The sequence below is a fragment of the Sylvia atricapilla genome, chromosome 8 (assembly GCF_009819655.1).
Source record: "Sylvia atricapilla isolate bSylAtr1 chromosome 8, bSylAtr1.pri, whole genome shotgun sequence".
Lineage (NCBI taxonomy): Eukaryota > Metazoa > Chordata > Aves > Passeriformes > Sylviidae > Sylvia > Sylvia atricapilla.
This window is the reverse complement of record NC_089147.1, coordinates 23,420,779-23,446,233: the sequence shown is the minus strand read 5'-3', so window position 1 is coordinate 23,446,233 and position 25,455 is coordinate 23,420,779. Positions and strand designations below refer to the sequence as shown.

The 25,455-nt window shown below is 41.2% G+C and overlaps 2 protein-coding genes across 6 annotated transcripts in view; both read left to right on the top strand.

Moving 5' to 3' along the window:
- The window catches only part of POLR3A (RNA polymerase III subunit A), a 37,541-nt gene extending 36,763 nt beyond the window's left edge, over window positions 1-778 (top strand). Inside the window, exon 33 of the mRNA XM_066324105.1 lies at window positions 201-778. The gene's annotated coding sequence lies outside the window, so the exon portion shown is untranslated. The remainder of the gene's footprint in view (window positions 1-200) is intronic.
- Window positions 779-7,539: 6,761 nt separating this feature from the next.
- DLG5 (discs large MAGUK scaffold protein 5) overlaps window positions 7,540-25,455 on the top strand; it is a 96,801-nt gene continuing 78,885 nt past the window's right edge. For 2 of the 5 annotated variants that reach the window (XM_066324098.1, XM_066324097.1), the window contains exon 1: window positions 7,542-8,460. In XM_066324098.1, coding sequence (XP_066180195.1) covers window positions 8,160-8,460 — 301 coding nt within the window. In that variant the 5' untranslated portion in view covers window positions 7,542-8,159. Of the gene's footprint in view, window positions 8,461-25,455 lie in introns of all 5 variants that reach the window. The other 3 variants (XM_066324101.1, XM_066324100.1, XM_066324102.1) reach the window with 2 other exon arrangements.

Here is a 25,455-nt window from a genome sequence, read left to right as displayed (position 1 = left end):
TACCTTGACATATGTTCCCTTTCCCGTATGCCATTCTTGAGAGTTTCCACTCATGCAGCTATTTTCCAGTTACATCAGAGACCTTCTTTAAACTTTTATTTTTTAGAAGATACATAGCTCTTCTGGCTTGTGCTACTGCTGTGCATTTTCTAGTTCTCTTTGCATTTATTTCTGTCTCCTTGTCCTTGTTTCTCCCACAGATTCCTCCCTTCTGGACCCGTAGTGACTGTCACTGCTGGTGACACTGCTTCCCTGCAGCAGTGCTATGTCAACCATACTGTGCCACTGGCTGGATTCAGCTCAGCCATGCAAGGTTACCGTGAGCACTTGCCTGGAGGATAATTAAACCACTCAAGGAAGAAACATCTCCTCAGCACATCTGGATGTGGAAACTTACTGCCATCAAAATTACAGCTATGGTCAAATAACTTCTGAAAAAAAAAAATACCTTTTTATATAAGGTAATATATTTGTACTTTAAACTGACATGAAAGGAATCCCTGCTTCATGTGGCTCTTTGTAAGCACTAAAAACTCTGTTCAGGCCTTTGGATCTCCAGTTACTTTTGTTTTTAGCCTGTTTCTGCTTTCTTCTTTAGCATTCCTACTTAGCTGGCACAAATGTCTTCTCCTCTGCTTGTGTTTGTATATATTCTGTTGAAAATAAGCATGGGTAGGATGAGCAGCACAGCAGCTTGGGAAGTAGCTGGTAAATATAGAATCAGTTAACTGTTGCTGCCACAGACTTATAAAACCTGGGGAAATGTTTAGACTCTCTGTACTTGAGATTCAGTCTGTTAAAGAATATTAAATTAGAATAGTCTCTCCTGAGCAATATGGTTGTGAGAGGAGATGATAGAATCATCAAGGTGAGTGAAGGGACTATGCTTGTGAGACCATACATGTTATAAAGAGCACTTAGTAAATAACATTGCCAGGATGTGGGGATTAAAGAATGTGATTAGCATCTGCTGTGTATAGTCCTTTTCATTCTTTCATCTTCCAAAGAAAGTCAAAAAGGCTGGTAGTTGGTGCTCTTGTAGTCAGCTGTGAGACAGACACTGACTTCAGCTGGAAAAGGAGAGAACAAAGTAGTGAAGCTCTTGGCTGCCCTTAATGATCTTGGAAGGGGAGGGTGGCAGCTCTGAAGGTGAGTTAAGGGAAAAAAATTCCAAAAGTACAAATAGCCCATGGTAAAAAGGATATTTGGCTTGCCTTGCTGATGAAGTGTATTTATCCTTCGTGGAATATGGAGACTAGCAGATTTGGAGACTTTTTATTTCAATTATTCTTTTGCTTGGTCTTTTTATTACCAAACTGGGGCTTAATCCAGGTCCCCTGGAAACCAATTAGAGAACTGAGCAGAACTGGATGAGCTTTGATATATGCATTATATTAAATATTTCTATCCGTCAAACTCCTACCAGTTAATGCATCTTTATAAGTTTCAAACAGTTGCACAACACTTCTCTAAATATCATTGCTGCAGACTTGATTCAGAAAGAATCATTTTAACCTAAATCCTTTCTAAGGCTTCCATACCACTCAGGACTTTGTCTCAGATGTTTTTCCTTATTCTGGGCCATGCTGGATATGCTCTTTTCCATTTAGTATTGAGGTGGGATTTTCTCTTTGTTTTGGGAGTTGTTTTTTTGTTGTTCAATTCTGACAAATCTTGGTATTTATAAAAATTGAAGTTCTAGATTCTTTTTGTGCCATTTTTCTTTTAAAAATAATAACTTGAACTGATTAATGTTTAATTTTTACATTTGTGTTACGCGGGGGAGAAATACAGATAGGTTGAGGATTTGTAGTTCATTTTAAACTGGATGACCAAACCTTGTGGAAGCTGGTAATGCAGCTGCCACTGTGCCAAGCTGAGACATTATTTCATTCTGGAACTCACTGATGGCTTTCCCATCCCTCCAAGGCATGTAGGCTGAAGCAGAGACTGCAGTAAATGCCTTTTGCCTTTCAAATGAGAATGTAATTTAGGAGTTACTTCATTTCACGTTCATGACTGTTTTCAGAACTGATTTTAGTTAAGTCCAGAATTTTTGTCATTTTAAACACCCTTCAGTCTTAAGTTTCATCTTGGTCCATGGTCTGCTTTGTCTGAGCAAATTGACTACAGCAAGGTGTACAAGAGTTTCTCTTTGACTTTCACTGTCATCTCAGTTCTGTGTTTTCCTCCTACAAAAATCATTTCCCTCTCCTGCCCAAGGAATATCCTGCAAGATTAAAAGTAAAAAATTCTTCTCAAACCAGAAGCATATCAAATTTATGCAGTGTTTATGTAAACAGAAATCCATGTATTACTGTCAAGTAGCAGTTGAAGTCTTAGCTATGACACACCATTTGCTGCAAGTCCAGCATGTTCTGACCATCTACCTGTGTCCGGTTTTCACAGGCATTTGTAAAATCCTGCAAAATTCATGAAGTACACTAAAAATGCTTCTCCTGTATCATAAACCAGATGAATTCAGAATGCTAGAGCATTAATTATGAAGCCATAATAATCCCCTCCAACTCCCTACAGTCCTCTTTATCTTTTTCCACATATGACAAGCTTTTGCAGTCCAACTACATCTGAGTATTGGTCTGTTCTCAAATGTGGATCTGCTGGGTTCTGGGGGTTTTTAGGGCTGCCATCTCTGTTATCCTTTTGGCTTAAGCATTACAAACTCTTTAGGCATGTGCAGAAAGACAGGTGTTGCATGGTATCTAGAGAAACAGAAGAACCACACTTGCATGCACACCTGTCTCCATTTCCTCAGGGAGCTCTTTGGGCTTGGACTAGAGATACTTGGACTACCCTGGAATTTTCGAGGAATATTGACTTTTCTGGAGCCATTTGAGTTCGGTTTGTGCCATAATCAAAGCATTGCCCCTGGAGTCTCTGGAAAACTTACCTTGTAATTGACAAGGATTCGACTCTTAAACCCTTGTTTGTCAGTGAGCAGGGAAGCTACTTGCTGTTTAAAAGTACATATGTAATTCTTAGCAGAGCTGAGAGATGGAACATAAGGAGATTCTTCTGCCTCTTCCAGAGCCTTTAGATTCAAATCCAGTTTGAAAATACTCATTGCTAACAGAAAACTAGTGAAGATGATGAAAATATGCTGAAGCATTCTCTAGAATCTTAACTATGATATTTGACTATCTTCTTCAACTGCAGTTTGGTTTTTCTTCTTACAGGCTCCTAGTTTGTGCATGGCTTGTTTATAGAAGTTGCCCCTGGATGTTTAGGGCACCCATTTGCTTTTATCTTCCCCTTAGTGCTAAAAGAAGTAAAAGCAAATGATTGGTATAAATAATCTCTTGCCTTGACTTGAAAAGTGGCCTAGAAACTGATCCAATAACAAACTGCAAGCAACAGCTTTGAAAGAAGCTGTTTAACATCTGCTTGCTTATAGAAGTTAACCACATCACAAGCCAGCCCAGTCTCCCAAAGAAAATTAAATCACGCCCCTGGTCTGTTCTAAGCAGATGGGTACTTGGGATTTGCTTGCAAAAGCTGAAATCCTTACACCCCTGCAGGATCAACACCAATGTGCCTCCATAGGGTTTCTGGTTTTCTTTTGCTGCCTGTTCTTGGAAGCAGTTGCCTGAGAAACAGAAGTGATTGTGTGTATTCACAACTCCAGGAGGAGACGATTTACCAACCCTTTTCTTCTCCCCCTCCTCACCCCAAACAAACACCCTTCCTGCCAGCTGTTCTGCCCTAGAGGAAGGCCTTTTCTTTCTCCTTTAACAACTTGATTAAGTAACACCACTTTTTTATTTGCTTTTTGAACAGCTATGGGGGCAATCTAAAAATTTTAGCAGAGTGTTTTCTTTCTGTTGAAGCTTGTTGAACCTGACTGAATAACTGTCTCATCTTTTTCATTTTAATTTGCCCACACTGGGAAAAGACTATAACAATTTTTATCTGAAAACTGCCTAGTGCAGTTCAAGATGAAGTGACTGGTAGGTTTGATGGCCACAGAAAGAAAAAAAAAAAAAAAAAAAAAAAAAGGCAATATAATCCTCTGGTCTGCTTTCCTTCATACAGTATGTCACAGAAGTTCAGTGAAGAAAGAGCTAAACCATTTCCTGAAGTTCACAGTTACACATTTTTGGGAAGATAAATGATCCTTGTGCTTCTGTGAGTGTCCAGCAGCAGCTCCCTCAGTCTGCAGCTTCAGTAGGAGCTCTGAGCATCTCAGAATTTTGGGCCTAGCCCATTACTGGATACGATACTGCCAGGTGAAATATTTTCCCTGGGCACTGCCCAGACTGCTCACATTATGGTTTAGGGGTTTTTTAATGGCTAAATGAGACCCTTGGATCTCCTGGCACATTAAACCAGCAAGGGCTATTTAATTGTCAATCAGTTACATAAATGTGAAAAAAATAAGCTGCTGTTGAGAACTGCTTAGCTGCTCGTGTTTTATGTTACACCCATGACAAAGTCTCTGTGGTGTTCACGTACCTAAAGAGCTCTAATCTCAACTTGGTCATTACTTCTATTTTTCATGTGCCTGTCTTGGAGACTGCATAACCTTCCTTCCATTAACTTATGGTGAAACTCTGAGTATTTTTTATAAACCACAGTTGTTTGAATCCTATGATTACATAAGAAATGTAGCTTTCATTACAAGGCCATTTCCAGGATGAAATGACGGCCACTGGAGCCTGAAGACCTGTATCCTTAAGAGTTCAAATACCAAAAAGCAAATAAAATCTCTCCTATGTATTTAAAATTAATTTTAAAATCTTCTAATCTTAAACCCTCTACTTCTGGCCCTTAGAATATGTGATTGGTTCAAATCGAGGATTTTGAGGAAGGGATTTACCAGGAAACCTACAGCAGCAGAGCTGCTGCTGAGACTTTGGCAGCAGTAAGCAGGCAGGTGTGGAGGAGGAAATGTTTGAGGAGTGACAACTAATTTTGCACAGAAGGCTATTGTCCAATGAAAAGTTCCATTAAACTCAGCGTAAGAAGCATGTTTTAAAGCCTAGATACATCTAAAGGGTGTCTTATCAGAACGTATCAGCATTCTGGGCTACTATAATGATCTGAATTTGGGTCACTGTATAAACTTTTGGCATAATAAATTTGCATCCATTTAATAATTTGAGTCTTCAAAGTATACCTATGTCTTATAAAGACTTTCCCTGCACTTGCTAGAGAAGGTCTACACTGAGTTAAGTAACAGGTAACATCAAGGTCCCTCTGTTAGGTCTTACAGCAGGACCCATGGAAGGGACATTTGTGCAATGAGAAATTTATCTGAACTTTTCTGGGAGCAGACTTGCCATTTGCAAGACAAATGGAGTGTCAGAGGCTCAGATATGACAAAAAGGTAGAAACTGCACTGCCAGAAAGAAAGAAACCTAGTACAAGAGGCATTTACCTGCTACATGGCACTGCCTGAGAAGGGCAACAGGCACTGCGGCTCTGCAGGCAAAAGGTGGGGTAGGCAAGGCGTGATGAGAAGATGAGAATTTTATTTTGAAGAAAAGGCAAAGGACTGAGACACTTCTGGGAAAGGCAGGAGTAGCAGTACCCAGAGCCAACACTTCCCTCTAGATTTTGAAATGAGACTCAAGATAGCCAAGTTATGGTATAGCCTGAAAGATGCCATACTTGTATTACTGCAACCCCTGGTGAAAGGTGCACTTCAGTGCCCAATCAGGCAGAGGACAGAAACCAAGATTTTCTTTATTATTTCAGCAGCAGAGAACTGCTGGGTCCACCTAAAGCAGGGCTCTTAACATAATGCCTCGTAATGAAATTTGATGGCATGTTTCCTTTCCTTTACAGGAAACTATTTAAGCACATACACAATAAAATAATGTTGTTAAAGGAGATTAGCTGAGATTAGAAAGTCTTTAAAAAAAGGACATATTTTAATAACTTGTGCAATCTTTCTTCAGTCTTCCTGTGCATGTGCCTCCAAAACCTTTCCATTGCACAGTGTGCTGTGGCAGGCAGAGAGGGCCCTGCCTTGGCACTGGCCAGGGGAGGTCTGCTCGAGTGAGTGACAAGGCAATTTTCACTTCTTACCCATGCTGTGAAGTCAACAATTAATGCACACTGGTTAACTAGCAATTGTGGAAGGTACGATTACTTGACTGGCTAAACTGCCCAACTTACTAGCGAGAAATAGGCATATTTTCTGATAAATTCGAATTGACTAGACCTCACATTGTTTGCAGGAATTTGTAACATTAGTCATTAGACAACAAAGGTAATCTCTGTGTTATAACAAAGAAAGTAGTTGAAAAAACCATGGCTGCAAAATCAGAAGAAATAAGTCTACACGAGCATTAAATAAAAATTAATGGACCAAACATGAAAATACTTACTTCAACATCACTCCATAGTTTCAAGTAGTGTTGTAAATAATGACTTATGGTTGAGAATAATCCCTAACTCCTCTTATTCTCTATCTGCCTTCACCAGAAGTAGAATGCATAGCACAATTATGCATGTAACCCAAGGTGTTTTCACATGAGAGAAATCATCATCTACTGAGCTACATAACGTTAACTCGAAGCTCAGTTCAGGACCTGAATTCTCCCAATGGGTTTGTTAACAGGAAATTTTAGGGAACAAGGGCTTTCCCTTGTACCTCACTGAGTCCAGGTCTCTGGACACTAAACGACCGGGTTGGTTGACCGGACACTGTCAGATAATTGTAGTTCTTTCTTGGTGTAATTGGGTTAACACTACTACCAGTAAAGCCCTTTCAGTGTAATTGAAACGTATAAAATGGGAATATAACATGAGAATTGCTTGTGGTTGTCCTGCAGTCTGTTTGCTTCACTGTTTGCAAATTAAGCTAATATTTGGTGCAAGTGATGTTCGCAGCCCGTTTACTTTCAGAAAGAAAAGTTGTTACTCTCCTGTTTCTTTCCTAAACGATTGCTTCCTCCTGCTCCGGCTGCGTAGGGAGACATGTGTACTTTGTAAATTACCTGGTCAATGGTCATTCATGAAACGATGAAGAAATTTACAAGGAAGATGAACCAATGGCTATTACTAGTATTTACATCTCGTTCGCAAACTTTTTTTTTTTTTTTCTTTTGCGAATTCTAATGGACAAAGGCTCCAATGTTATTATTCTGATGTTCAGCTTTTCCCGGTTTAGGACGAAATAAATCTCGACGCCTGAAGCCGCCGCTCGGTGCAGACTCCGGCCCCGCCGCTGCACCGCGGGCAGCCTCAACAGGCGGCCGCTCCCGCCTTCGGGAGAGGGCAGCGGCTCGGCGCGCCCGGCCCCGGCCCGTCCCCAACGCGGCAGCGCCGCCTTTGTCTCGCCGCCGAGACACCCGGGCTGGGCACCCCGTCCCGGCCCGGCGGAGCCCCGGAGGGAGGAGCGGCAGAACCTCCCGCAGGCCGCGCCGCGGGTCCTTCCCCCGGCCCGCCCCGCTCCGCGCCGCACGGGGGCCGGCGGGCCGCCCTGACTGACGGCCGGGGGGCGGGCGGCGGCCGGGCCGGGCCACGGCGGGCCGGGGGAGCGGCGGCCGCTGCGGCGGGCGGGCGGCGCGGGGCGGGCGATGCGGTGCCGCAGCCCCGTCTCGGCGCAGGCGGCAGCTTTGTGTAGCCAATATGGCTGCGTGCGCCCGCCGATGAAAGGAGGCGCCTGGAGCTGAGCCCGTCTCCCCGCACCCCCTCCCGGCCGTGTGGCTGCGGCGAGCGGCGGAGAGAAGTTATCCCGACTGCCCCGCGGGGGTGCGGGGTGCCGGGCAGCGGCGGCGCTCCCCCCAGCTCCCGCTGCCGGCGGTCCCCTCCCGCGGCCAGGCGAGAGGAGGAGGAGGAGAAGTTGTTTCGCCGCCCGGGGGGGCGGAAAGGAGGCGAGCGGGGCGCCAGACGGAGGAGGAAGAGGAGCAGCAGCCCCTGACGGCGGCTCCCCCCGCCAGCTGGAGGAGGAGGAGGAGGAAGAGGAGAAAGGAAAGCTGCCCTCGGCTCGGGTCCCGTCCCAGCTCCGCTCCTCCACTCCGGACGAAGTTTCGCTGCGGGCCGCTGCGGGGGCGCCGGGTGCCGGAGGAGGGCGGCCGGCGGCGCCCGCCCCGCCTCGGCCCGCGCCTCCCCGGGGGCGGCGGTGGCGGAGCGGCGGGGCCGGGGGCGGGCGAAGTTTGGCCGGCGGCGGCGGCGGCCCTGCAGCGGCCATGGAGCCGAAGCACAAGGAGCTGCTCGCCCAGTGCCGGCAGAGCCTGGCGCAGGCCATGACCGAGGTGGACAAGGTGGTGGAGCTGCTGGAGGCCGCCGGCGCCCTCGGCCCCCGAGACCTGCGCGACCTGGAGGCGGCGGGCGGCGGGAAGGCCGAGCTGCTCATCGCCCTGCTGCTGGGCAAGGAACGGGACCACTTCCAGGACCTGCGGGTGGCCCTGGAGAAGACGCAGCCCCACCTGCTCTCCATCCTCTACCTGAACGGCGTGGCGGGGACGCCGGCCGCGGCCGAGACGGGCGGTGAGTGGGGCCGGGGGCTCGGGGCGGGAGCTGGAGGAGGGCAGCGGCTGCCCCCGCCCACCCCCGCCGGGCAGCGCGGGCCCCTCGGGGCCCCCCGCCGCAAGGTGGGAAGGCAGCGGGCGGGGGTCCTCCTTTTCCGGTGAAAAATAAAACTCTCCCCCGTTTGCTCTTGGGCTCTCCGTGCTTGTTTTGTGCTTCCGACCCTTTGGCTTTTTCTGCTGGCGGGAGCGCTGGTCCTGGTCCCCGAGAGGTGCCGCGGATGCTGCGCCTTGCCCTTTGGAGGGGCCAGCCTAGCCTGGGTCTTGCGGCTGCTGCCCTTCCCCGAAGTCGGGTGTCTCCTGTGGACTCGGGAAAACCGAGCCCGAAGGGGCTTTTCTCCGTTGAGCACCGACGCCGGTGTTTTTACACAGCCGCTTCTTCCCCGGGCAAAACTGAAACTGGCCCGTGCGGCCACTCTGCCCGAGTTGGCCGGCTGGCAGGACTCCAGCAGACGTGCCTTTGAGTAAATATTGTAACTCTTTTTCTCCGGACAACCCTGTGTTTGAGGCTATAATGTTGTTACTCTTCAAAGTGGTTAGAACAGGGAACAGCATTGGTTAGAACATTGATTTAAATGCAAATCCAGACGAGAAGATTTTGGGTGTAAAACACCTCCTTAAGTAAATTTGGCTTTGAGCCACAGGTCTTCCCTTATTCTCCTCCCTCTAAAACAAGTGACAGCCTACTTTTATGTGTGATAACCAAAGCTTTAAAATAATAATAGGTGACAGTACATAGGGCCTTGCCAGTGCAGCTTTGTTTCTAAATGAGAAATTGGAGTAAATGGTAATTCTGTACTAGAGTGATGTGTAGGTATTCTTACCCAGTGCAACCAAGGCGACTGATTCAGAAATATGGGGTCTCTCTTTGGTGTTTTTACTGGATTCGGGATTTACAGTGTCATTGCCTATATGTAAGGAAATGCACTGAGAGGGCTTCCTGACTCTTACTAACTATACCATTGCTTTAAGAAAATAAAGCCATTTAAGAGCTGCATGTGTGATTTGCACTGTGTACTCTGCCCTTACTTGAATTACGCTGTGGATGGTAAGAGTTCTGTAAACACAAATGCTTTGGGGTCTTAGGTTTGGTTTTATTGCAGTGTAGTGTTGTGTATGGCCTTTTCTAATGAATATATGGCAGGACCTCACAAGATGGGGGAGAAATGGACTGAACAATAGACCTCAATACTTGAAACATTATGTGGTCTGACATCAATGGGAGATGAGGGCACTCACTGCCTTCCAGAATGGCACCCATGATGGCTTTGTATGGTTAGAGTAAAGCTCATTCTTGTCTTGTTGAGAAGATGGATTAATGGTACTGGACTACCAGCACTCTTCAAGCTTAAAATCAAAGGTGTAAAAGATAAAAGGTAGAAAATAATGAAGTATATGTTGGATGTAGTAATAGTCTTCATTTTAAAAATGCAAGTTGGAATTGAGGATTGTTTCACAACACTGAGACCTTGAGGGAGAAGTAGTTTGATTGTCCAAGTGAGCTATATCCTGTTTGACTGTTCGGGAGGCTTAATTGAGTTAAACTAACATCTCTGTGGGGAAGGGTGTTTCTCTGATGTCATGAGTTTTAAAATGTTATTGCTTTCATTTATCAGTGGCAATAAAGAGCTAATTCTGAGAGTTATGCATTTGTTTTCCTTGTGATAAACATGTTTAAAAATTAGTTTAGAGGAGATTGCTGACAGTGAGCTTAATTAGTAGTAAACCATAGAAAGGTAATGGACCTGAGCCTTCAAATACTGTTGTATATATTCCAGTACCCCCCTGTAGAGGTCTTAGGGTAATTAGTCATGAGACTGCTTGTGTGTCCACTGAAAGTCTCTGGTAATTCCTGGTCTTTGTGTGAGTTTGTCCTGGATGTGTTTTATGAAGAGTTAACTGTTTGGGGGTAACTGTGATAGAAAGGTTCTTGTTTGAACAGGTATTCAGCTATCTTATTGTAATCAGTTTTATTCTAGTATCTCCCTGTAGGAAGTATGACCACCCCCCCTGCTCTTTTCATGCCATTTGGGAGTTTTACTGCTTTTCACTGGAGATATTGTAGGTAGATGAGTCAAGACACTTCTTGTTTTTTGGCAAGAAGTAAAATGTACATGTGGTAGTGAGAAGTGTTGGATTATGTATTTGAAATACCAAAGTGAAACAGTCCATGTTACATAAAATGCCTTTATTCTTAAAAGCAAAAAAAAAAAATGTCTCAGACATCCCTTTGATTGAACCTATAAAGTTGAATAAGTTTTTTTGTATTACCATTACTGTATGTAAAAATGATAGCTTACAGTGGTACACGTAATTTTTGTACTGTTTGGAAGAGGAGGCTAATATACTGCACATCACTTGAATGCTTGTTGGAGATGAAAATTATTTATAATCTATGATGTTTTGTGGTGTTTGCTAATTTCTTTTTTTCCAGTATGCTGCTGTTGTGAGGGAAGTGAGAAGGTAATTAAGCAACATAATTTTGTTCAAGGTTTCAGAAACCAGCATACAGACCACTCACTACAGTAGGATGAGTGTTTGTTCATCCATTTTAATGTGTGCAGTACGTACCATTGCTTTGCGCTTTCTTTCTTCTCAGTTTAAATATTACCTCCTTTTGTACTTTAAAGGCATTGTGTGAACTCTGATGGGAACTCAGGTTGTTATTTATACCAGCAGTTCTTGTGACTGGCTGGGCAGTGTAGAGCTGACACTTTTATAAGTATTTATCTGTGCCACACAGAGGGAAGTAAACAGCTGGGCAGACTGCTCAAGGGAAATAACTGGGGTCCTGGTGGCTGCTGAAAGATTTTTTTCACTGTGTATGCTTTACAAGGAGCTTTTTTATCTTTATAGTTTCCCCATGTTCAATCACAATTTAAATATGTTTGTCTTCTATATTGAGTTCTAATTGCTGGTTTTAAACCTTAAACTCTATAGTTTCTCCACTAAAATGTATGTTTTTCAAGTTTTCTCAAATTAGAAATAAAGTGTAGTATGCTCAACAGTGTTAGTTAAGAGTGCAAATTCAAAAAGGAAATTACCTTCTGTAAAGCAGAAACTAAAATCGAGTGGGATTTTCTGTTTCATTTAATCATGTTTGGAGACTTTAGTTCTTCCTTGAGTAAAACCTTTGATTACTACATAGCACTTCTTTGTAAACATTTGAGAGAAATTGGCTCTGCCCATGTGAGAGTGGTTGCTTGGCTGATTTGAAATCTCCTGGTATTTTGCACATGGATGAATTCTTTAAGTAGGGTGCTAAGTGTTTTTGTTTATTTACTTCGGGGTGAACTCATAGATTACCATTAAATATTTGATTTGGCAAATGACCTCCATCATGCATCTGGGAAATCCTTATCCTGATGGAATAACGTATCCTTTCTAATATAAAAATTAATTACCTCTGAGCATTTAGTTGTCTCTTAGAGATGTTGCTAATGAGAAAATATTTCATTCTTACTTTTGCTATAATGTGAATTTTGTGTCATAAAAAGTGACCATGACAATAACGCAGTGGAAGATAGTTCATTGTGACAAGTGCTATGAAAATGTATTTTCTTTACATGTAATTAAAAAACTAGAACAGAAATCTGAGGAACCTGCGGAGTCTCCAAATTTCTTCAGATAACATTGTAGCATTTGTGATTCTAAAAAGATGGGGAAAAGGCAGGTTTGGTTGTTGAGCATGAAATTTGTTTTCGAGATGAACTTGTGGGGCTACAGAGGTGCACTTTATCTTGAAACTGAGTAGATTGTTGAATTCAAGCTTCATTATGGCTTGCTCAGTTAATAAAATTTTAGGTTCGCAGTTTTATTTTGTATTACTAGTTGGTCTTTTGTACCCCTCTAGCTGCAGTCAGTGAGCATGTGGTAGGCTTTAAAGGTGTTTTCTTTAACAGTTTTAAGGTGAGAATTTAAGTTTTAGAACTCAAAATTGATTGCATATTTTAAAAGTTCTTTAAAGAGACAGGAAAGAAAGAAAGATGCTGGTTGTAGATTGACTTGGAAAATGTTTCTTTTATTACTTATTACGACTTATTTTTTCAGACATAAAGTGTTAATTTCCAGTCAAAAAGTAAATGTGAGCATGTTTAAGAGTAGGGAAGAAAGTTCCAGCTTTTTCCCTCTTTTTAGAGGGATTTTCTCAACTTCCTCTCTCTGCTTTGTATATAAAAAAATGAACCAAGTTGTTTCTGACAATATGGGATTTGAAATCACAAAGTTTTAAATATTTCAAAGTCTTTCAGCATATTTAAAACCAAACACAAAAGACAAGCTCTGTCAGTAGGAATTTAGGAGATGGGCAGCTGGGACCCACTTCTCTGACAGCATCACAGGACACTCACAGGCAATGCAGTAATGCCAGGGTTGACCTTGAGGAGCTGTAATCATGACTGCTTCGACCTGGTGCTGGGACATCCACATTTTGTTTCTTCTTTCCCATCTCTCACAAAGTCTTGACTGATCTCCCCAAAGCATTAGCAGGTGACTGGCTAAAGGAGCAGGAATAAGAATTTGTGCTAGTGAGGAGCTGAGAGTTTCTGGAGGCAAGGTGAGAGATGGGGAGCACAATGTGCTCTCCCCTAGGAGCAAGGTGGAAGAAAGGGGAGCTCAGGAGGCTCTGGGGTGAGGTAAGGGGGAAGGCACCCTTCTCAAGGAGGTGAGAATATGTCCTGTAAGTGTGCATTCCCTGGGAGAGGAGAGAGGGGAGAATGAGGAGAAATTGTAAAAACATGATTTACTGACTCAAGGACTGAAGTGACAATTTGGCAATTAAGTACAATTTATACTCCCTTCTGTCACTGAAAATTGAAGAGTGGGAGAAGTAGAGCAGTATGTTTGGGTTTTTCCACACCTGTTATTAGTTCCCGGGGTAGCTGTGCAAGTCTTGTTGCAGGATTTCTCAAGTTGTGTTGATGAAAAAGGAGGCAGCATTCAGAAGTCACCTTTGGAGGAGTGCAGCTCCTCAGCAGCACTGAGCAGTAATTAAACTCGAGAAAATACCTGACAGTAGTTTAGCACTACCTGTGTCTTCTGATGATCTCAGATTTTTGGTATCATGGAATTGCCAGGCTGAAAAAATGCAGGAAGATTCTGGGAAGTGTCCAGATGGGTATTCCCAATGAAATGTCTAATAGTAGTAAGTTCATAGAAGTAGGCTCTCAATTCCAAAGAAGGAAATGCATGTTTTAGTAGTTCATAAATCCCAAGGGTGGTAGCTCTCAATTACATTTTTGCTGTGCTCAGGGAGGGAGTGGAAAGAAAGCTGGCCACAATAAACTCCTGGGGACATTGTTTTCATCAGAGTAAAGGGAATAATGACCATTTTTGTGGTGTTGGTGTATCCAGCTATCAAGTTGTTTTGGACACACGCAGGACTTGGTGTCTTACATGATCACTAACGAAAGCCAACAGCTTTCGGTAAGTTGCTCCTTACTTGTTAAAGATGAAAGATTGCCTGTCTCAGAGGTTTCAGATGTTTAGCTTGTTTTAAGTACTGTTCTCAGTCTCACTGTTCTCTGGCTGCTGTAGCCAGTCCTGGTTTGTCAGATTTTTTTGGACCCCTTGTCTCGCTAGTGAAAACCAAGCCACCACATGAGTACTGACTTTGAGCTTTCCAGTTCTCTCAGCAGCCTGTAATATGAGCTAAGTAGTCTTTTCCCCACCCCCTCATTTACTGCTTGTTTTTCCCACTTTCTGGGTATTTTTTAACTTTCAATTCTTTATTTTTGCTTCTTAGTTTTCCTTGCTCCTGTTAATTGTTACTTTAATTATTATTTTCTAGACTTAAAATTCCTTATTCAAAACCCCAGTAATGTAAATTATATCAGTAAGTGCTGATAAATTGCTTGTAATGGTTTCTTATGCTGTAAAATCCCAAGGACAGAGGCATTTTTCAGAGCTGTTCAGTGCTGTCCTGGTTTTGGCTGGGGTTTAACCATAAGTCACCAGCACATATTGGGTGCTAGTGTGAAGCAATTAGTTACTGTTGTGGGTTTTTTTCATAAGAAGAATCATAAAATGCTGTATATATAGTAATGCTAAAACATTTCTTTATGTAAACTGTTCATAGTATTGATGGAGAGAGAAAAACATGTTAGTAGACACAACGTTTTGTGAAAAGAGCTGTAGTCATGTAGTTGAGACATCTAGGCTACTGAACTATGTTGAGTGGTTCATGGTGAAACATTCTTTGTGACCTTAAAGATGCAAGTAGTTGGCTGCTTTTTTGTGCACGGTGGCAATTTAGAACTGAATCATTCTGATGTAGGAGCTGGCGAGTTTGCAGGGGCTGAGCTTTGGCTTGAGGCTAACAGTGCTTTTCTAATAGCAGACAAGAAAGATGCTGTCCTCTCAAGAAACCAGTGTTGTTAGTCTGTCTTAAGTGTTGGAGCCTGGCTCTTCCAAAAGGGCCATTTTTTGGAGTTCTGACTGATACTCTGGTAGATTAGTTTTTGTCAATGGAAGACAGAATTACTAAAATATTGAAGGAGGTCCATAATGCTATTGCTTAAAAACTAGTTCAAAATAGCCAGAGCACAATGTGTGATGTGCAATAGGTATATTTATATGCTTGTCACAGGTTGTGGTGCACTAGCAGGTGTGTTGATGAACCTGTTGGAGCTAACAAATAAGGTTAGCTGGGAGCTCCTGTTGTCATCTGTTGTGCAAGAGAGTCTGATCTCCATGGGGCACCCTTTCCTGGCACCAGAAGCTGGTGACACTGAGAGCTGATGGCCCTTGAAGCACGTGGCCACTTGGGGTGAACACTGAATGATATTTTTCCTGACAATATATTATTACTGAGCAGTACAGAATTGCATACTACATATATGACGTACTACAACTGGAAGGCCCTTCTTACCCAAGCTGGTGTCAGAGGAAATTAAAGGTGCCCTATTTCGTATATACAATGCCACCTTCTTCTCCTCACAGCTCCCAAAATCTCTAATTTCACAGTTCATGGGTTGAGCTGCTCAGCAGTTTGCTTGTTCACAGTATTAATATGTTTGTTCTGGAGAGCTGCTCTTTGTATTTTAGAAAATCATAATTGTTTTTCTAGTTGTCTGATGAAGGCATTGTATTTTAAATAGGCTGTATCACCCTGATTAAGATTTGCTGACCTGCAGCTGGAGATAAGAAGCAAGTGAGAATGTAAAACCAGTAAGTGTTTTAACTGGAGAGTTGAGGGGTTGGTTTTTGCAAACTTTTTGTGCCATTGACAATCTATTATGTGTTGGATGATCAACCGAAAAACTCTTCTTCCCCTCCTCCAAACCCTTTAAGGCAATGTTCTTTAAACTTACTTCAAAATTAGTTTTCCTAAAAATCTCCTTTCGCTTTGGCCTTTTATTCTACCTGCACGTAATTGCTGATTCACAAACATGTTTATTATTCATGTACTTACCTTCCAGCATGTGAGTAATCCCCATTTATATGTATCATGTTGGGCATGTGCAAATGTTGGCAGAATCCAGGCCTTGCATACTAAGCTCTCTGGGTTGAATGGTGTCATCCATCAGTGAAGTATCTCTTCTGCTTTAGCAGGCTAATGGGTTTTTGCTGCTCAGTAGTGCTTAAAATGGAGTTTGTGTAGGAAGAGAGAGCTGTGGGGTAGGAAGAAAGGTGTTTTCCTTGAGGATGGATGTAAAATGTAGTAGGAATTGTGAACTCACTTTTGATGTAGGTTAACTGTCTTCTTTGATGTTGGTGCGCCAAAATCCCTTTTCAACTATATTCTGTTTTCTGAGACAGACCAGCTGACAAGTATAATATGGTTTTCTGCAGAAGAATCAGAACTTTTGGGTTGGGGAAATAAAGCTGATGTAAAACATGTCCTTATCAACATTTAAAATTTCTAACCCTAAATTGTGAAATAGATCTTCATGGGTTTTTTAATAAGCGCAAGACTACATTTATCTTCTTTATTCAGTTCGTTTCTTGTTCCTTGTGGATAGCTTTTCTCTGTTGCATACTTTTGTGGGAAAAACCATTGTAGGGGGAATTTTGAGACTTGGGTAACCATGTGATCTAGTTCTTTTTGGAGCACTTACATAATGTGAGTTTGCCTTAGACAGTTATGATCCTCTTGCAGAAGGAGGGGTTGATTAAATTTTTGGGAGTTCGTCAGCTAGAGGTTGACAGAAGATTGACAGATGTTGTTTTAATGACTTCTTCCAGGAAAGCTTGATATTCAGTTTTAAACTCCTCTTAAACACTTTATGGATAATCTTGTGAACATTTGCAGTGATTTTCAAGAAGGTCTCATTCGCATTTAGGTCGTGATGATATGTTTTTCAGTTGTTGAGCAAGTGTGTGTGTTTAATGGTGGTGAAATCAGGTTATCTGAAGGTTTTATTTGAGGCTAAATGCATCAGCACAACAAAAATACCCAGTTATTTACTTCACTTCTCAATATTTAAAGTAGTCAGGAATTTCCAGTCTGGTTTTTCTTTTTTGAACACTTTTATGACAGAGAGCAATGTAATTTGAGAGCTTGGTTAAGCTTTGAATGTAGGGCGTGTTTTTGCTCTTTCAGTTTAAAGACCATTTGACTTAAGTAGGTGTGGTTAAAAATAATATGAGATGCTAACCTCTGAAAGAAAAACAAAACTAACAAAAAACTGCCCAACAAACAAAAAGTTTTAACTCCAATAAAACAGTAGGGTTTCCTTTGTAATTGATTAATTACTTTGTTATTGTCATCAGCTTTTCTACCATGTACTTCTGATGTAGGGCTGCACTCTGAATAAACTCTGTAGGTGTACCTGAATTTTAAAAAATTAATAATGAAAGCACAAAAAAAGCAGTATTAAACCCTCTCAAGATCACAAAAGAGGTATTCTCGAGAGGGCATTCACTTTCAATTATATTATTTTCACCTTCGGGTATTGGTATTTTCCCCCCCTTTTAATGAAGGGTGTATTAAAAATCTTACTTGTTCAATCCCTTTTCTGCTTTCTGTGGCAATCAACCTTAGGATGCTCAGGCTGCCTGTTTTCCCCTTTCTCTTTAGATGTGCTGCCACAGCTTTACTTTGCTGCTCTGATGATACTCACAAGTGGTCCTTGCTTTTTTTGATGGGGAAATTTAAAATTTTGAGGCCTCTAGTTACCTTTAGTGTATATTGGGAAAGGATTTACATTTCTGTAAGGTGCATTGACTACTTTTGGTTAAGGGTCTCACTAGTTTGCCTTAATGGGTTTAACCCTGCCTCTCTCCCTACTGAGTAACCCAAGGCTGACTTAGGCATAGACTATAGACATGAACTTTGAGAGATATATAGTGAGATATTTTTCTAAATTGCTGGCCTTGAAAATGTGTAGGCCAGCACTTTAAGGCACACTGTATTTCAGATATATTCATTTGTTATCCTGGTTCATGGAGCTTTCCTATTTTCCTGGCACCTTAGAATTAATGGGGACTATTTCAAGGGCTGCACTGTTACAATGTCAGAGCAGTGTTTTGGCTGAGCAGAAAGTTCCACGATAACAGGGAGTAGTAGCTTCAGATACTAAGGTCAGAGATATTTTCTGCTTCAGGATTTTAGAACTTAGTAGAACACAAGAGCATCGGTATTAATATGAAAATCAGTAAAAACATAGAAGAAAAACTTGTCTGTCAAAGCTGGTGGCAGTCCTGTTCCGTACAACACTGTTTGGCTGAAACCTGTGTGTAGTGTGTGCTGGACTGGAAGAAAACACAGTGTAAATGCTGAGCTGTTTTTCTATCTCTGGCTGAGTTGATCTTCTGTGATATGCTGTGCATACATGTCTTGCATAAAATTTCATTTGTCAGGGAGTACCTCATTATATTGTCTAGAATGTCAAATCTCAATTTAATTTTGGAGCCAACTATAGCAAATTTCTTAAGTGCTGCAAAATGGCAGGTTATTAGTATGGTTTTGATAATGAGCTTGTCTTTTGGGGCCCGTGATTTCCTCCCTACCAGTGATAGGCAGGAGGTAAAGGCAGACTGGTGCAAGTGGAAGGATTGCAGTGGCTATTGCCTGGCTACAGTGATGAGCACTTTGTTGAGCTGTGCTCTCTTGTAAGGAATTTCAGGGTGCTACACTGCACATTGCTCAGCATCTCTGGAAAGTTCTTTCTCTTCTTCTGCAACTCTGCATTGCAGCAATGCAGTGTGGAGTTTATTGGTTTTGCCCTGTATCTGTTTAGCTTTCTCGTGGGCACATGAGCCAGGTCCTATCTGAGGGTTGTAGTAGCTGCTGGAGGAAATCAACATAAAAAGTTCTATTAATTCGTCTCATCAATTGCATTGTATGCATACATTTGTGCGTGGAAATTTTTAATATATGCTTCTTTTCTAATGAGAAATACATTAAAAAAATATTGAAAGTAGATAAGACTTGTAAAGACTAGTTTTCCCCTATCAAAATATTTTGACTTGTTCCTACAGTGCACCCCTAAATTAAGGCTTTGCTGAAGAATGGTTGCATACATATTTGTTACTGAGTAAGACACAAATGCACAGCAATAGCTAAAACCATTGTATTGCACATGGTGGTGAAATAATAGCTTTTGAGAGATAATAAATGTTCAGAATAATTCCCTGGTCTTAGGACAATGAGAGGAGGTGAATTTGGATCACTGAGGCTGGAGGATTTCTGACCTTATGGATTAGATCATGAGGCTTTGGCCTCTGATATAATTCTAAGTAGTGTCTAACGTAGATAATATCTGCATTATATGTGATCTGTTTCAGAAAATAACCAAAAGTGTGCTTCATTTGCTTGATTTCAACAGAACATTGTTAGCTTATGGAGTCTCATTTACTAGCTAATCTCTGTTCTCCATTTTCTGCTGTCCTCATGTGTTTTTCAGTTCACATGTGGTGTATTGTGAAGACAGGCTTCTCGGCTTTCCCACTAAGTACTCGGTGTCTGTTCTATTCTTTATCTTTAGAAGATAAACTTATAAGAAAGAGCCTAATAGGACAAATAACACTGTATTACCTTAAGAGAGATTCTTATGTTAAGCACAGCTTCTTCAATGAGACTCAAAAGTTATAATTTCCTGTAAATTACATCAATTTGTATCTGCGAAAATTTCGTCAAACACAAATTTCTCTTGTTCATTTGGTTAACAAAGTTGTTCTGAACATTTATAAATAAAGGTAATAAATTATATGGCATGTTGGGAAGGGAAAGCAAATTGTCTGTGTCTGATGATTGAATTGTAGGCATTTCCTGAAAGGTTTTCTGAAAGTCCTTGAAGAAATAAAATTTCTCTTGAGTTCTGTTATTAGAGAACAGAAGTGAATTATGGAAGTTAGTCTTTCTGCTCCAACAGTTTTTTGTGTTGTGTGGGTGTTTTAATAAGTGCATCTTAAGTATGTGTATCTGCAGCATTCTGAATGTAAAATTTGGGTTTCCCAAAGTGTTTATTCCTGTCACAGATCTTGTTGAAGTTATAGGGGTTATTTCCTTCATTTTTAAAACACTTCAAAGAAAATGCTTTGTGGTGCTTTTTTGTCTTAATTTTTGTGTCAGCCTCAAGAAATTTACGTACTTCTTCCTAAACAGGAATTACCTGAAGACTAGTTTTCAGTAAGTGTAGACTAATTATCATAATGAAAACAATGAAAATATATATAATTCTCCCTTTAAGTTTTTTTCATATCAAGATTAGGATGTAAGTAAAATGATATGGAGTCTCAGAAAATTTCATTCTGTACACACTATAAGATATAGTGTGTATCTGCATTTTTGTCTGGAAGTGGCATCATGGGGAAATGATGCCATTCTTAGTCTTTCAAACAGCTCTAAGTCTGTGCTCATTAAGAGCTTCATTAAGAGTGAACCTGCTAATGCTTAAGCTAAAAATGTTCATTTCGTCTTAGTATACAAGCCAATTTCAGCTTCAAGTAATGCTCTTTAAAAATGGCACTTCAGAGAGAAGCTTTCTTTGCCAGCTGCCTTTTGATGATTTTTTGTTTCAGCCATTCTGTGGATGTCTAAGATGAGCATCCAGCCTTAGTGATGGTATTTGCTCTGCATTAGTTTCCTACTGCAAAAGTAAGCAAGAATCATGGAGGTAAGTGTGACAATGTTCTTCATGGAATGATCATCTCTAAAACACTTCTCTGCCATGGAGAGAGGGAAAGGGTGTGTATTCAGAGCAGGATGTGAATAATGCATTGTTAATGAAGAATGAGGTAACTGATCGCAAGGACTGCTTTCGTGATGAAAATCAGGTGAAGTTCTCTAGGGGGGAGAAAATACATAATGAGAAATTATATGTGCTTGCTTAAGCCCCGAGTTTGTTGGGAGACCTTTCATGGGCTCAGGCTGGGGTGGGATTTAAGTGTTTTCAACTTGCCTTGCAAATCAGGTGTTCTGTGAGCTTGGGGTCAGAGGAGAACGCACCAACCAGCCTGGGCTCGGGGTCCCTCAGCTTTGTGGCATGGGTGGAGTGATGATGATCTTCCTAGAGATTCAGGGCTGAGATGTGGAGAAGGTGGCTGAGAGAAGTGAGAGCAAACTTGTTGAACATCCTCTGCCATGGTGACTGTGAGCTTTTCCTGGATGCTTTGACACAAAGCCAGTTAAAATAGCTGAGATTGCCCTCAATAAAAGTTAGAGTTTACACAAAGAATTCCTTGCCACAAATAATAAATGTTTAAAAAAGCTTTTTACTTACCATTACTCTTGTGGTTGCCACTCTGGTAAAGCACGTCTGGTTTTGGCATGTTATTTTAAACATAAAGGTCAGGATGTTGATTCTCCATGTCTGTGGCATGGTCAGATACTCAGTGATCCATAATTAAAAATGTGCATGAATACTCTTAACTCTTGTGTTCTTAAATTTGTCATTTCATGACCCCAGAGTTAAGAGTTTGGGTCTGAATGTTTAACCATTACATCTGTGTTTTACCATTATGTCTGTTTTGTGATTCCTTTCTCAATTCCTGTGTAAAACTCCTAAAGAAAGCCCTTGGCAGTGCATGGGAGGTGTAGCTGATTTCCCCAGCTTGGATGGGATTACTGTGGTAAAATGGTTAATGCAAATTTAATCTTTGCTGCTGCTTTCAGATAAGCAAATGGTTCATGTATGATGGTGGGATGTGAACTGACTTCTTTATATGAAGATAAACAATTCTTTTTTTGCTATGCTTGAATGCTACTTGCAGATCTTAAATGGAAACTTAATAACATTTAAAGTGTGCAATCTTAGTACTGTTTTCAGACACTAACAGTTTTTTCAGAAACTGTTCGTAGGTTTGTGGTTAGTGGAAAATTCCAAACTACATGTCTTACTCCTTGCTGTTGGATAATCCTTTTTTAATTCTCTTGCTGAAAGAAATTATAGAAGAATAGTGAAGTTCTAGTTGATATACCATGTTTAGATGTAGGATTACAAAATTCATGTGAAAAGTTGATTCTTAGATGGCTCACGATGTTATTGCCTCTTATCTCAGAATTTACAAAAATTGTGGATTTCCATGAATGCATGGTTTTTAGTGATATTAATGAGTTGGAAACTTGTGGAGAGATTTCCATCATTTAGAGGAAATTAAGATGTGCATGCAAACACCATGGCAGATCGGAATATGTATGACAAAAACAGAAATTATGTGCCAAGGTACAACTTGAACTTTTTTTTTTCTATTTTTTTTTTTTTCAGAATTTAGGTTCAAAATCATGTCTTTTCTACAATTAATCTCACTTTACAGGTTCAGAATGGTGATAAAATGGAGTTTTACAGTTGGAGAGGTTTGAAGCAGAAAAGAGAGGAGTTGATCCTGAAGGACAGAAATGGAGCTGGGAATACAATACCTACTCCTGTGCTCTGTGAGACAGTGCAGCCTGCAGAAATGAGAATGCAGTTGTACTTTTTTTCAAAGCTAGTTCCTTAAAGTATATGATGCAAGCTGAAGCTAATATAGAAGTGCTGTGACTATATCACAGTAGCTGTGTCTTCCTGGTATATTTTGATAAAAATAGCCTACCGCCCTATACCAAGTAGAAATACAGGAAAGACTGCCACCTCTCCCAGTGGCTTAGTGCTGGTGGACTTTGTAATTACATCTGTCTATCTCCATCTGTACCCCACTCGGCTAGAGGCTGGATTTAAGGTTAATTGTATGATGGAGGATTCTGGCTTACAGCTATATCTTAATTAGAATTCACAACCCTCTTTACATAAAAATATCTGAAAACTCTTTTTGAAAAGAACACTGATTATAGGGCAAATGAAAAGATTTTGATATTTCTTTTTTCATAATTTGTGAATAACTTAAATATATATAAATATATTTCCATGCCATCTGGTTATTTCTCTCCTCATCTTACTCTTGGCTTCTGTCATCTTGCTTATTGCTCTTTGGCTTTTTAATTAGAGGAAAAAGCAGTAGAAATTACTTTTGTGATCACAGTAACATTTCAAAGGTTATTGAATGCCATGAAAAATAGTGCTGTTCCATGTTTTGAGATTTACTGCTGTTGAACATAGCTCTGACATGAACATACTTAATCCCTTTGAGTTGGGTGTATAATATTCTAATTAGTGTAATTAATCAAATTTTATTCTGTAAAATATAATGTTTTTCAGAAATATATGGTTCAGTTCTTGAACTACCATATGGAGATTGAACTATCCATGTAAGATTGTTACATTTAACTCTTACGATCTGATGATGTCCTGACTGAAATAGATCCATTCCTTAAAGTTGTGGTTTGGAAGTATTTAATTAAATGTGCAGGAATTAACAATTACAACGTTCTGGAAACTCTCAGGATGCGTTTTGGTGAAAACAGAGAAAATTCTGTCCGTTTCAACGACTTGTGTAAGAAGAGAAGGAGGGAAATACACACTTAGGTTTCATTTTGATTAATTTCATGTCAAACGCTACAGTGTAACTTTGGTGTTGAATTTTTTGTTTGTTTGTTTGTTTTGCATTGTTTGCTTCTCTTTTTTTTTCAACTTGTAAAAACAGTGGTTTGGTCCCTAGAGATTTTTCTTCAGCTGAAGTGAGTTTCAATAAGATAGCCTCTTAAGTCTTAAAAAAAAGAGAAGAAAGAAAAAAAATTAGGAAGTCCTGAAGACCTTCCTCAAACAGCACTTGATAGATTCAGTTCAGTTTAACGAGGTGCATAAGCATATGCTCCTCTTTAGCAAGAGAACAGTTTGTCTCTTGGGTTGTATTCAGATATTGCTGCTTGCATGAGTGAAGATGATTAAGTATGACCCTAATGTTGTTAAACCAGTGCCTGAGTTCCTGATACAATAATTTGCAAACAAATTTTGCTTTCTCATAGTGTCAGTTGTATTCCAGTTTGGCAGCATTTGTAAGTTAAATGCCCTGGCTTGGTGATTCCATGCTGCTGTTGAATATCCTACAGGGGAATCATCTTAAATGTGAAAAATGCTGGACTGAAACAAAAGCATCAAGATATTTTTCAAACTCAGGATTTCAGTGTTTTTATTTAAAACTTTTGTTAATTACCTGAATCATGGCATAATCATTTTTAAGATCCTTTAAAAATTGGGAAAGCCAAGTTGCTTTTTAGCCCAGACATAATGCATTTTGAAAATACAAAAATATGCAGATGTGTATACTGATTGTTGTCAATGTGAATCCCCAAGTACAGGATTGCATGAAGGTCTGCCACGAGGCTGTGTAACTGTTCAGAGTACCTGACTGAAACTAATCACTGATCTTTAGCTGTACTGCTGCAGCCATACTAAGAGTGAGGAAGAAAAAAAATCTGTTCTGATTTTTTTATTACTGCATAATCTAGGAACTTTTTGTCTTTGTGATTAAATGGCTGGTATGGTATAGAGGTGTCATGATCTTGGCCCAATTTTTGCTTCCTTCAGGTCTGTCTTTATTAGTTATTATTTATTGTTAGGTAATATTTGTTATTAGTTTGGCATGCACATTTGGAACTGGTGGTTAAATCAGGAGAGTTGTGTCTTGGGGAGCAGCAGAACTGGGAGAGGAAATAGTCCTGTGACAGTACCTTGGGATCGAGGCGGTGAGAAGGGCAGTGCAGTGGGGTGGGATGGATGGTGTTGATGCTGGTGGTGTCTTCAACAGAGGACAAAGCACAGCTGGGTTTCTTTGTGAGGAGGTATCTCTTGTATTTATGTTTACACTGTATGTACAGAACTGACAAGTCTTACTTTGTGCTGGCATGTTACACCTTACTGCTGTGGCTTGAGTGTCTGGCAATAGGGTGTGATTGTTGTCCTTGCTAATTATTCTACAGCTCTTCCCTCCTTCCTTCAGCGGCGTCTTGCTTAACTTGGTTACATGGTTCTTTAAGAGAAGGTAACATAGTATCTGTCCTTTGCAAACTAAAATTGTTATACAAATGTTTGGGTTACGTAGCTCATCTCAGGATCTGCACTTTAATTTTGCAGTAAACTTTATACAGAAAAAGAAATAAAGCAGTGTTGCAGTCCCTTGCCTAGATCTGGGGTCAGCCCGAAGGCTGGTTGCGCAAAGCCAATAATACTGCTTTATAAAGGGGTTGTACTGCGGCGCTAAAATTCATCCGTGAGCGACCTCTTGGAACTCTGTAACTCTACACCCACACATCCTAATTGTCTGCTTAGGTCACAGCCGGCCTTTGATGTCCCGCAGACCGCGGTAGGGTACTGGGCCGACTGGTTCAGCTGCCGCCTTGGAACAAGAGCCCTTTGTTGTGGCCGGGCCGGCGCTGCTCAAGGGCCGCGGAGCCGCCGCCTGCCCTGCGCGGCTGCCGAGCGCTGCGCCGTGCCTGCCCACCTCTGGCACAAAGTCCGGGCAGTATTTGCGGGGTGTTCTGTTTGGTTTTGGCTGGGAAGGTGTCTGCTCCGTGCTCTGTGCACAGTTTGTAGTGCCTGAAATATGGCAGTAGTTTCTGGGTGAGTTAGCAGACTTTTGAGTCTGTGTTATTGCAGGAAATCTGATTATCTTTTAGTTTATACCAGTGATGTTTGGTGTA